The 13,487-nt window shown below is 39.2% G+C and overlaps 1 protein-coding gene across 1 annotated transcript in view; it reads left to right on the top strand.

Annotated features, from left to right (window-relative positions):
• The window catches only part of LOC118340954 (A-kinase anchor protein 7-like), a 39,546-nt gene that overhangs the window by 920 nt on the left and 25,139 nt on the right, over nt 1–13,487 (top strand). The window contains exons 3-10 of the mRNA XM_035679122.1: nt 5–98; nt 1,130–1,282; nt 1,591–1,745; nt 2,426–2,562; nt 4,335–4,495; nt 7,584–7,696; nt 8,931–8,977; nt 9,404–9,504. Of these exons, the coding sequence (XP_035535015.1) occupies nt 5–98; nt 1,130–1,282; nt 1,591–1,745; nt 2,426–2,562; nt 4,335–4,495; nt 7,584–7,696; nt 8,931–8,977; nt 9,404–9,504 (961 nt within the window). The remainder of the gene's footprint in view (nt 1–4; nt 99–1,129; nt 1,283–1,590; nt 1,746–2,425; nt 2,563–4,334; nt 4,496–7,583; nt 7,697–8,930; nt 8,978–9,403; nt 9,505–13,487) is intronic.

The raw sequence follows: 13,487 nt of genomic DNA, 5'->3' as shown, positions 1-13,487 counted from the left end.
GAAGAAGAAGAAGAAGAAGACGATGATGGTTCCAGGTCCGGTGCAGACAGTCAGCATGGAGGTCCAGCAAGAGGAGACAGGAGTTTGCACAGTGTCAGGTGAGTAGAGCGCAGATCTGTTGAACTGTATTAGTTAACACAGTGCCACTTTGTTCTCGCTGGATGGATGGATACACTGGTGATGGGGGGGGGGGGTGAAGCTGCGTGAAGCTTTAGGGCTTCTTTTTATTTGTTTTGGAAGAAGATTTGTAGCTTTATATTCCTAACAAAGCCAGTACTGTGACATCAGGGGACTTCCAGAAGCTCCTCAAGACTAAGGCACAATAACACCATGTGATGTGACTTTTATTGCACACATGAGTCGCAATATGTGATTGTAGAATAGTAATGTTATTTAAATTAGCCTATGTTTCTATATTTATATTTATTTCTATATTGTCTTTGTACTGTACATTTCAGTATTTCTCAATTATCTCCTCTCTTTCTGTCCCTGACAGATTAAAAACTTTCAAAACTCGCTAACTCAATGAAGCGCCTTCTGAAGCAGCAGTGACGTTTGAAGCTTCGGACGTCACGGTGTTCTTCATTTGACACAAGCTCAGATTAAATGTATTGAAACAGTTCCCTTCACAGGAGTGCAACGACCTCTGAAGCGCCAATATCATCCATCCATCTCGAGTTTACACACAATTTAAAATTTCAAATTGACATACATAATTGCACTTCGCTGTTCATGTGGCAACAAAACAGAAACTCAGGTGTACTGGCAGCATGACAAACAGTAGAGGCAGGCAAACACATATTTCTCCTGGCTTGGCATCAAATAAAAAAAGACAACGTGAGCGTGTGTGTTTGCACGTACCTTAACTAAACATCAGTTAAACTATTTATTATGTTGCTCCACTAATATTTTGCTGCTTCAGGTATACCTTAGTGCAACTCATCCTCATAAAGAAGTGTTACCACAGGATCTGTCACAGTTTTTGGTGAACTTACCACCAATATTTTAAAGGAATAAGCACAGGCAGCAAGTAAGCCCAAGGCCCGTCACCTGTGCACGTACCCCATGTGTGTGTGAGTGCTCTACGTTGTGTGCTTTTGTGTGATTGTAATGTATTTATTTTCTTCAGCAGCATCAAGTGAGAAGAACACAAAGAGGAAGACGAGGAGGGAGAAGAAGAAATTGATGAAGAAAAATCTCAAGTCGGCTGATACTTCAGACAATTTAATGTCAGAGCTTCCGTTTTCTCTGACCAGCCCCACCACATGGAAAGAGCTAGGATGTGTGTATCTTCTTAATATGATTTTTGAATGGTTCTTTGAATTAAAAGTTAGTATTTTTTATAACCCACTGTACAAGGTTAAAGGCAGCAGGTCTGATTTACTGACCAACAAAGTTGTGCCTCCACCTATCGCAGACGTGCCAGATGTCTGTGTTATATTTTATCTGTCTGTGTAGTAAATTCATACCTTCATGATGGTACGATTTGTTGCAGGACTGTTGTATTAGACTGCAGTAGTTTACTGCAGTGTACTTCATAAAATGTCAGCAAAGTGTAGGTCACTATGATGAGCTGCCCTTTCTTTCCAGTCCCCAGCCAAGAGTCAACCCAGAGGAAGAGGAAGAGGAAGAGGGGAGACAGTGGAGGGCGAGTGGACAGTGAAGAGGATGCAGAGAAGAAGAAGAAAAAGAAAGAGAGCCAGCGGCCCAACTACTTTGTCTCCATCCCCATCACTAACACACAGGTAAAGAATTACTTTAAGGATCCCTCTGGAGTTTGTGCACATTGTACCCCATTTATTCATCACATATGATTTATTTTCAGTCAAATGATTAATTAAGTGATTCATCTTGTAATTGTTCCAGCTCTAATAGCTACCATATATAATTATATGAAATTATTTAGAAATATGAGTTTGACACAACTTTTGTGTTTGCTTGTTGTAAATTAGCTTAAAACTACAAAATGTGATCATTCAAGAAAAAAAGGTGGAGCGGGGAACTAATGTCTGACTCCTTGTGGGTTAACAATAGTGGAGAAGATAAGAGAACTTGTTTCAGACGCCCTCAAAGGGAGGAAAAGACTTTCATCTGTTCTCTCCAGACTATTGATGAATTCAGTGGTCAGTGTAGCTCAATCTTTACTTGGAGAAAATCTTTTATGGAAAAAACCTTCAAGATTCAACTGATGATTACACTGAAATCTTAATGCTTATTGACCAAAAAGCTCCTCTGATTGGACATTGATTTAACCCATGGTCGCCATCTATTGACGCCTCATCTGTGATGTTGAACTGCAGAAGTTGCCCTAGTTTCTCCTCCTTTGAACCTCCTCCTCACCACCGCCAGTTCTCGTAAGGAAAGGAGTGGTGGTGAGCATCTTACTCATTGTAACTGATGGTCAGGTCAATTTGTCCAATGACAGATCAGTTCAGCTGTGGCCGAGGTCCAAGAGACGGTGCTTCAGCAGGAGCCCCGACTGGCCAAAGCCGTGATCCCTGTCCCGACTCTCCACATCACGCTATTAGTCACTCATCTCGCCAATCAGGAGCAAGTGGATCTGTGAGTGGATGCCTGTGCCCACACAAACACAACCACACACGTCAGTCCCTGATTGGCTCAGTAATATTCATACACACTGTCACACCGCTGAAATGAAGTTACCTTTGACTTCTCAAACACAAGCTACAGTAGAACTGTGTAACATTAATAAGTCAAAAAATGGAACGATACCTGCAGTCAGTAATTGTCACTTCAGCACTTTTGGGGTGAATTTGTGAAATTTTAAATGTTATAAGCTACAATACAGTAAAATGATGCCAAACTTTTTCACAGCATTTTGACTTGCGATAGCAGGAAAAGCACAGGTGGTACTAATAACATTAACAACAATTCACAGCAGCCATTTTGTTACATTTAATAAAAGGGTAAACCCAGGTGTGGGACTAATTAAGGTTCTGTTCATTCAGGTCAAACAGAGTCAGGGTGCTGCTATTGTGCATGTTGGCTCAGTGGAAAGGCTCTGCTGCACTAAATGGAACAGAGCCTTAATTAGTATCATTGGTAACACTTTAGATAAGTTCTCATAGCATCACAATAGTTTGCACAATAGTAGTGACATCGAAACATGGGTAATTCCTTGACACAAAATGCATTGAAAGACAGTTGTATACAAAACATGACAATATCTGTGTAACTGAAGAGGAAAATCTCTCATGTAATTAGTTTATTTTTTATTTTTTGTTGTTTTTCAAAAAGCAGGATTCATGCTGATCGTTATGAACACCTTTCAGTTTTATGATTTTTCAGGTCAGCTGAGATGAAACCGTGTGTACCTAATTACTTAGAATTTAAGCCATAACACAAACAACAACAGGAACATATGTCAATAGTTAAATGCCAAATTTTATTCCTATGGCCTACTGGTGCTAGCAGATCAATAAAAGTGAGCGCAGATGACAATATATATTGCGATATGGATTTGTCCCTCCACTGATGTACACACAGTCATCCAGTATATGCACAGACAGACCCATTCTGCACATTATATTTCTACAGTGACCGATTGTGTCTAATCTGCGACAGAATCTCTCTTTTGTCCTGGTTTCTCCATTTCCCTTATTGCTCTCACAGGATATAACCCACACTACAGCTAAAATGCTGAACTTCAATCAAACAGAGTACCTCTCAAATTAGTTTACTGTCAGCAATCATGTTTTCTCATGCTCTCCCGTTCAGCCTCTGTGATGACAATATCACAACATCAGATGGATCAGATAGCCCAACAAAGCTTGTGTTTGTTGCAGTAGTGGACGTACAGACTAATGTTACAGCTTGAAGACAGGGATGCGGCGTTCTGTAGTGACTAATTACACAGCATTCCCGTTAGATACTGCTTATCTCTTCGTCTCAGCACTTCCAGGAAAACTAGTTGGAAGGTCTCTCAATAATGGGCCTTAATAATTTTACATTTGATGTAAATGGTTATATTGTCCCACTTAAGTTAATCGTCATTGTTTTTATTTGTAGTGGTACAATAGGCCCACCTAATGACAGACATTGTCAGACTAGTATTATAGATGAGGAAAAAAATGCTACCAAGTTACCATCCTAACATTTCATCAGAAAGTGCTTGGATATGACCAGAGCTTTTTCATGTCATCACCCAATGCAGCAGCGGAACTGATTTTTAATCTACATCTAGCAGAAGATTGTGTCATTAATAATGACTAGATTATGTAATATGAGAGGAAGAGAGAGAGGGGGGATTAAGTCATGAATTGGTGTATGTGTGTGTGTGTGTTGTGCATATTCATGTGTATATTTCCTTTTAGGGCGGCAACCGTGCTGGCTCAGGTCAAGCCGTCATTGGTTGAGCTGCTGGGTGGGCGGGATCTGGTGCTGCCCTTCTCAGGGATCGGTCATTTCAGGAAGGAGGTGGTGTTTGTCGGACTGGCCCCCGGACAGCAGAGACACACACTGGACAGTCTGGCAGGTCAGTGGCCGATTTTAGCTTTTCACTCTTTGTCATTTTGTCCTTTCTGTCTCCTTCTGTCCTCATCAACACTTCTGTAATTATTGAATTCCATTTTTGTTCATCTCACAGTTTTGTAAGGGCTTCTCATGCTGGGGATACATTTCATTAGAGGATGATAATATGATACAGTAGCTTCTCTTTTGTGTCCCAGTGGAGGGACATGTGAACTTGGTGGTCAGCTGAGGAGCCGTGCAGCTGATTGTAGGATTTGTTGTCTTTCTGAAAGACACTTTCACTGGATGGATGGCTGCTGTCTTTGTAATGGGAAGTCACAGATTAGACCTAAGGGATTGTAGGATATATTCTGGGGAGTTGTTATTGGTAAGATGACAGGGCTAACTCTCACACTCTCGATTGTAGGTGATCGAAGTCTGACTTTTGTTCTGAAGTGAACTGGAGAGCAGGTTAAACAGTAGAATTCTAGAAATAAATGGCAAATGTGCCAAAAGTTGGATGGGCATTCCTGTGGAAGCCCAGTTACATTATGCCATTAGGCCCTGCAGTGGGACCATGCACTACATGTAGTATGTAAAAATGTGGTTTTGATTTAAAAATAAAACCCATAAAAACATATATCTAGTTACTCAATAGCTGATCACTTGCACACTGATTTGATATTCAGTGCAACCACATCCTGTTTCTTAAACCATCAAACTGGATTTGGTCAAATAAAATAGTATTTGTGTGATTTTCTGTGTCCCATCTGTCTTTCTTTCCTTTCTGTTCCCTGCAATCTGTGTGTGTGTGTGTGTGTGTGTGTGTAGCCAGGTCTGCACATTTGATATGTCTTCATTTATTTTCTTATATTTGTCCTTTTGCATCTTTGTGCATGTGTGGGAGTGTGTGCAGAAGCATTTGCGTGTATGTTTTTGTGTTGGCAACAACATTAAGCCAACATTTCTAAGAGGATTCCGGCTCCATTGCTCTTGCAACACCAACACACACGTACACAAAGTAAATGAGCTCACATAAGCTTAATACGGTCCATTCCCACTCTAAATATCCGAAAAATATGCAGTGATTTCTAAAATGACACACATGCATTTATCACAACAGGAAATGAGGGACTTCTTGCTGATTAATGTGTACGTGATCCAGAAGGTGCTGATGCTTTGTGTCCAGCTCTGGAAGACCTATGTGATACATGTATATAGTATTGGAGCAGCATGTTTGGATTCTGCTTTCCTAGCAGCTCATTCAGTTTATTAACTGCTCAGATCCGAGTAAATATCACATTTGACATATTAGTGATGGCCAAGCTGACACGAATCTCAAAAGTCATTTAATCTTAGGGCTTGATATAAATGCAATAAATCAATCTTTTTAGAGAGATGGAGCCACAAGAGTCCAGGTTCTACATAATTACCTCAGCTTATCTTAAAAAGTTAATTGGAGTTGCATGAAATGTTTGTCAGTGAGGAAATGAGGAAGTAGCGATGAGATTTTCATACTAAATGAGCAGAAGAGGGCGTGGTAGTGATGCAGGGGGTGACATATATGACACGCAGCATCAAATTTTAAAAATATGCACAAACCGTGCATATTAGCTGACATAAAAAGAGGCAGACCCTCCCTAATTGACCAAGTCATACACAACCAACACTAACCGTTAAATGTGGGCTTCAGCAATTGTGAAGTGTGTTGAGAAAGTTTCATTAGTTTTGCTTAATTACTCATTTAGTCTTGACGTTTGGGTGGTGAAGTGTGGCACTAGTTAGGCTTTAAAACGGGCAAAAACAAAGTAACACTGCAGGTCAGCACTTGTCGAACACGCTAGGAGGTTGGAGTGTCCAAGAGGAGCCCGGTTATCTCCTTAAAATAATAAAATACATATCTGCATCGAAAAACAGCAAACGAGTCAGATCCATATACTTACTGTATAAATGAACATTTATGAAAATTTTTTGGCAAGTAATGATTTTTTTCGTTGCAGATTAACCCACCAATCATTTTCTTGAGTCAGTTGTTTGGTCCGTAAAATGTCCGAAAATGGTGGAAAATGTTGGTCACTGTTTCCCGAAGCCCAAGGTGACGTCCTCAAATGTCTTGTTTTGTCCACAAATCAAAGATATTCATATTTCTTTAAATAATAGTTGGCAGTTAATTTAATACTTAACAACTAATTGATAGCATGGATCCACTAATCATTGCAGCTATCCACTTACCTTACAGTATGCCGTTACTTCTCCCTACAAAATTAAGTATTCAAACTCATTTTGCTTGCTGTGATACCTAACACAGTAGTTCTGACCCCTTGCTAATGCACTTTATACAATGATTAGAAAGGCCTTGCCTCAGTGTAGTTAGTGTATAGTTCTTAAACTGTGTTCTAAGTATTACCTTGTATATCTATTAAGTGTTTAGAAGTGAAGGACAGTAGTGGCTTTGGAGTGTAGTATAATAAGTATTGATATTCATTACTTCATAAGTAACTGTGCCAAGTAGTTTTATCCATTCACAGAGTTTTATTTATATTCCTGACACGAAAAATGAAACGGCAGCAACAGAAGATAACACATAGAAAGTCCATGTTTTTATTGTTGGCAAAGCAAAATAAGGATAAGGCAGGAAGTCAGCCTCTCCAGTCCTCTTGTCTGCTCCCTCCACCACCGTTATTGATTATCTACTAACCTTTCCCTCTATGTAAGGCTCCACGTCTAAAAATACCTCTGTGGTTTCCCTCTTAACCTCATCAGTTGGCGTGTGCGTCTTTTGTCCCTGTGTGTCTGTCCTTGCAGGTTGTCTGTGTGTTCGTGCCCTCATCTGTCTTCATGTGCGTGGTCAAATGTTACGCGAGCAAAAAGCTTTTTGTTCCATCTTTTGAAACACATTCTCTGCCATCTGTGTCTGCACTGTTTGTGTCCTCCGTTCTGGCTTTTACAAAAGTCCATAAAGAGGATTTGAGATGGTTCATTGGGAGGACATAGAGGTGGATGTACCGCATACGCATTTCTGCTTTCTTTAAATGATAACATTATGAACTGACGGCCTTTCTCTTTGGCCTTAGTAAATAGTTGCTTGCTGTTGGTGTTTTTGTGTGTTGCAGAGTTGTTGCGGAGCCGTTTTGAGGAACAGGGTCTTCTACAAGGAGACAATCGTGGGTTTGAACCCCACCTAACCATTATGAAGCTGTCTAGGGCGTCAAAACTACGATCCCAGGTATACACACACACACACGTGCTTACACAAACACATTCTGGGTAGAGTTAGGTCATTACAATAGCTTATATACCTATATAGTGCGGAGTGATAGTAGCCAATATTTGATTGTAATTGGGTTTTAATTATCTTCTTCTACAAGTTTGTCATTGAAAGGGTAATTTAAGTATCATTACTAAGTGCTTTAGGTCGTGCTTAGGCCTAACTGTCTAGTGTAGAGAAAATACAGTGTCTCATTAATTAACCTTCTTTTAACTGTTTGTTTTTTCTTACACATGTGGGAGAACAGTTAGTCATTAGTAATAGTAATTCATTTTCAAACTTAAAGACCTAGTGGTGATTAAGTCATTAAAATTCAATATTATGTTCAACATCGCTGTAGTTACATAATAAATAAAAGTTAGAAAATAAAACCACAAAGTTGAACTGGCACAGCATGGTTTTATTTTTAATGAATAGTGTCAGCATAGATTTGCATTGTATTACTCACCGCAATCCTGCTTTCATACACAGTCGCAATTATATTACTTTCTTGTAACAACTGACTTTTGACAGAACTGCCAAACAGCTGCAGTGTTACTCCTCTGTCACCAACCACCATTTTTATTCCCCTTACATTCCTCTCAGTGGCTGTGAAATTAAATGTGTCATCCAATAGTTGCGCAATTATTCCTCCTGCCAAAACTACTACTGGGAACAACACGCCTGCTGTAGTATTTAAAAAGAAATTTGTATGTATATAATTTTAGAGTTTATGAACTTAAGAGAAAGGTGTATAAGGGAGTATCGGCGAGTACGCACGTCTGTGCACCAGTCCAATACCAGGTAATTTACCGGACACTGCTACTTCGCAGCACTTTTCCCCCAGGATAGCGAAGTCCTACCCTACTCTGACTTTGACGAATGGCCTAACCTGAGCCAGGCCACATAACAGTGACACCAATCATATCGGAAATCAAAAAATGGTACAGAATTGGAACTGTAGATACGAATATAAATAAGAAGATAAGGGGGTGAAGGGATGAGGGGACAGACAGAGAAGCAGTGGTCAGGAGTGGAGAGATACTTTTTTTTTTTTTTTTTCCTTTGACACCTGATGACATCTCATCCTGCCTGGCGTCTCCTGGGCGGCATTCTTGTCTTCCGTCAGTCTGTGCACATCCTTTTGAGGATGTGCACATTCATTAATAAACAATTCATATAATAAACTGCATTTTCCCTTTGTGTCTCTCAGGGTATAAAGCGTGTGGACCCAGCCCTCTACTCCAACTATACAAACAAGTAGGTTTTTAATGTAACAAATAATAGTTGTTTAGGGTCAGTACTCTACAATAAGTACTGTGACACATTGTGAAATGTATTGTCTCCATACTGCATGCTTACTGTATAATGGTATTTTAGGCAATATATAGTAACAAGAAAACAGACAATTTTGTATCATGATTTATTATAGTTTAAGACCGCATACTTTTCTTTGCACTTTAAATGTACAACAGTTTTATTTGAACAGCACCATGCTGCATAATGTTTTGTTGGCCCAGTATATTCTAATTTGGTTGTCACTTTTAATTAATTTGAGTGATTGTTGTCATCGAGTGGTTATTATGACTGACATCTGCCTTTTAATGTCTGCTGGAGGCATCAGCACACTCCTGTGTCTCGCACTATTCTAACTGTCCCTTTGTCTGTTCTCACTACCACACTCAGGTTTTTTGGAGACCAGACAGTTGAGCGAGTGGATCTTTGTTCCATGTTGAAAAAGAAGCAACAAGATGGATATTATCATACTGAGACTTCACTACAGCTTGGTTAGTACGCACAAGCATGCACAGAGCCTAATTGTGTTTGTGTGTTTGTGTAATATTGAGCCACCAGAGGGCGCCCTCTGCTCACATGCAGGACAATGACTTTCTCATACTAATTTGTTGCCATAGTTGTGCTTGCAGCAGCATATTTAGTAGTAATACATTGCAGTAACTGTTGTTTATTTTTGTTTTTTTTAAATCTGTTTTTATTCCTTTCTGTTTCTGATTTTATCATTCAGTAAGATATCTAAAAATGGTGTAGTTTGGAAAATAACTTGTAACTATTTTTTGTATGTAACTATTTTTCATACCAGTTAACAAAGCTGGTGGTATGACTGGGAGGCCAGTTTTATTGAGTATGTTTTTGTAAAGTAGCACCATCAGTCTAAATGTGCTTAACGGAGGCTAAAAGGGAGACAAACTGGCCCAATGAAACACCATGGGGATACTGAAGAGCTCATTTCCATTTTAGACGTGCATGCCCAGTTTATCACCCTGCCAGTTCTTTCAAACGCTGGCAGTGTTGTAGAATAGTAGTTCTAGCTGTTAATGAATGAATGCAATGCTGATGGCCTAAAGAGGTTAGAAACAGTTGATGTGAGTGGAACACGTATATATCTTCTGATGGGCTTTTCCTGAGGTATATAATAGTAGTGAAGCACAGAGAACATTGTCCCCTTTTTGTTATAATTTAATGTAAACCTAGTAGATTTATTCAGACTGTTTTCTGACTGTGTTGGCAGAAGAAAAAACACACTTTCTGGTTGTTGTGTTCAGTGTCACTCTCTGTGGTTTAAAATATGATGCACATCAGGCCAAATGTTGAAAAATATAATGACCAGGTTTTTGTACTGTGTCATCTGTACTGCCAAACGCTTGTTATTGGGTAGTTGATGTTGCTTTATAGCCTTACATGAACTCCAGATGGCACTGTTGATCACTGTGGGACTTGGGATGAAGCCAGACAGGCAGTATGGATGTGCTTCTAGTGTCTGTCGATTATCGAATGCTGGAGGCTTACCCGGAGTGAACAGAGAGCATTTTATCTAAAAAATAAAACAGGCTGTGAGGATTATTTTATGAATATATCAGTTTTATATGTCCACAGGTAAAACAATTGGTCAGATTTTGAGCAGCCACTCTTTGTTACACAGTATCTCATCCAGCTTTGTCACAGCAGATGTGAGACGCAACAAGTGTGGAGCTTTGTGACTGTCGTAAGCCAAGATTGATTAGCAGTGGTAATGGCAAATGCTCTATGTACTTTCCTAATGGCAAGTGTCTGGAAGAGATGTCAAATAGTTGTTTGTAATATCATTTAATCATTTAAACTGTTTTGTCATGATTCAAGACATGCAGCGGAAAATAGATAGGTACATTTTTTAAGGTAAGAAGGATGCATGTAGCGTACAAGAATAAAATAAAACCTAATGAATCTTTGCTCCTAGTAAAATAGCCTGCTGCTTCTAAAATAACTTGCCAGTAGTATAACATGGTGCAGTGAGATTGGAGGGAAAATGTTTTTTTTTGGTGAAAATGTGAGAAAACAGGAACCATATTATCTTTTTAGAACTGCAATGACATGAAATCAGTGATTGCATCTGCTGCATTATAGTCCAATTTGAAGATTCCTGCTTTGAAGTAATAGCTAGCGCAGTCTGTGGTTATATTTAAATCAGCCTTCTGATGATCACAACCCTATAAACCAACAGACAAACCAAAACAAACATTGTTACGCCAGCCTTAGCAAAAAGAAAGCTTGATGTTGTGCCTTTTTATAGCTTAAAATTGGCTAAGTATTCTGTAATTGGAGTACTTTTATAATATTGAGACATGGGCTATGTTCCATTTTTAAATCTTAGTGAGAAAAAAAACTGGTTATTTATTGCATTTGTCATTCAGGATCACCAATAACCACACATACATTAATTAATTATCACATTGTTATCATGAACAGGATTAGTGTATACCTCCAAATGCACATGAGCACATGCAAACATTCACATATAGAGTTTATAATGGATTGACAGGGACTCCCCAAGTCCCACTGTCAAGTAGATGCACTAATTGGTGTGTGTGTGTGTGGGGGGGGAGCTGTCAGCATGAGTGGAACTAGGCTGTCACAATGTTTTGTGGATCACTGGGCTGTCTGTGCGAGACAAAGAGCGACAGTGTGTGTGTGGGAGTGACAGACAGAGCAGGGGGATGTTTACCTCACACGTCTCATCATCAGAAAGCTTGTGTTTTTGTCAAGTGTTTTTCACAACAATACATACATATTTAAAATGCATGAGAGGTAAAACTGAGCTCTGCATTCACTTCTCTGATATTATAGTGCACTGTTAACAGCACACAGCGTGGCGCTAAATACTGAGTTATAATGCTCTCTGTTTGTACAAATTAAGTTTGTGTCTGCTGCAAGCCTAAAAGTTACATACGCTTTTTAAATAACAACTATATAAATTTAAAAGAATCAACCATCCACCATTTGTAAGAAATAAAACACGCCCTCCACTTGTTTTTGGTCTGGTGTTACCAGTAGCTTGTTTGCAACCTTAGATAAATAATGTTGTGTAGTTGACATTGTTAAGTCAGTTTTCTAACTTGGCTCTTCCCTTCTCTTTTAATGGCATAATCACAAAGTAAAAGAAAGCTGCATGTGGTCCCATTCCACTCGCTCTCAGTCAGGTCACCTAATGATGATGATGTATTTAAAGCAAATGACTCAAGAGAATCTTGGAAAATGAAAGGAAATTAAATGTGAGATTATCCTGCAGTAGCCACAGCGGTTGCCTTTCTGCAAAAGTTGCATCATTCTTTTTGGAAGTTTGTGCTTTTTGAATTTAGTTCTTCAACATCTAGTGACCATCAAAGGAACTGCAGCTGGAGGCAGATGGTGGTGGTTGAACTTGTAATTTTGTCACCAGGTCTTAGTTGAACATTAGCTCCTCCGAGGCACTGACCTGCACACACAGCATGTTACTAAATTAATGCAGGATAAATTGAGTATTAGAGCTCACTGACGCACATGCACAGAGGTGCAGTGGCCACAGGGTGTTGAGGCACTGGGACACTTTATTGACATGACACAGACATCTATATGGAGAGGTGAGGCAAGGTTAGACCTTCACATCCAATTATCATAGATGTATTTTTAGATGATCAGATAATAACAATAATTACAACACTTATAACAACTTGAAGAGAAACTGGTAGTGCCAGTTTAGCCATCTGTACTGAAGAAGAATATGTCAACACACTAGCATGGACAACTTCCAAAGCATACAGTAGGTTTACAGTTGTTAGATTGAAGACATTTTTCATGACCTGAAAACAGTGGCTGTAGTGAAGGTAGGAGAACACATGAATATAGTCTGAATACCTGTGGTTTATGAATGGTAGAGCTGTACATTTCTGTAGTGTAAAACCACAGTGAACAGTACTTAACAGCACCTAACACTTAGTTGGATGGCATTGCTCTCTATAGATAAGCAATTACTCAGAATTCTTATTACTTAATGTAGACATTGATGCAGCAGGGAATAAAGAATTGACTCCTTAGTCAACAATTCAACTGAGAGATAACTAATAATTCACTAATAACATGAATAATTGAAATTAGGGGGCAGCTCTATTGCATACTTTTCATTTTCAGTAAGTGCTTACATCTAAATTACTTATAAATTATTGAATAAGAATAACGTCATACATTAGATATTGTATTCCTAATCAAATATGGACTGTGTGTGTGGTTGGTAGACTTGGAAGAAATAGTTTCATGTATCTTCTAGATAGTACCACAGAGTTTAATACTGCTGCTTTATATGATATCACCCTGTGTAAATCACACCAGAGAAAGTGATATCTCCTGGTTAAATTGATTCTTGCTGGGTTTGTCCTGCTCTGCATCCCTGTTCCTCACACGGTTCCTCCGAGGTTCAGTGTGCTTTTTCTGTTGGTGTACAGTGGTCAGTGACTGATTTTTT

Source organism: Morone saxatilis, unplaced genomic scaffold (assembly GCF_004916995.1).
Source record: "Morone saxatilis isolate NCDOM2014 unplaced genomic scaffold, NCSU_SB_2.0 Contig7, whole genome shotgun sequence".
In the NCBI taxonomy this organism is placed as follows: Eukaryota; Metazoa; Chordata; class Actinopteri; family Moronidae; genus Morone; species Morone saxatilis.
Note: the sequence above shows the minus strand (reverse complement) of the source record. Positions and strands in the feature narration are given on the sequence as shown.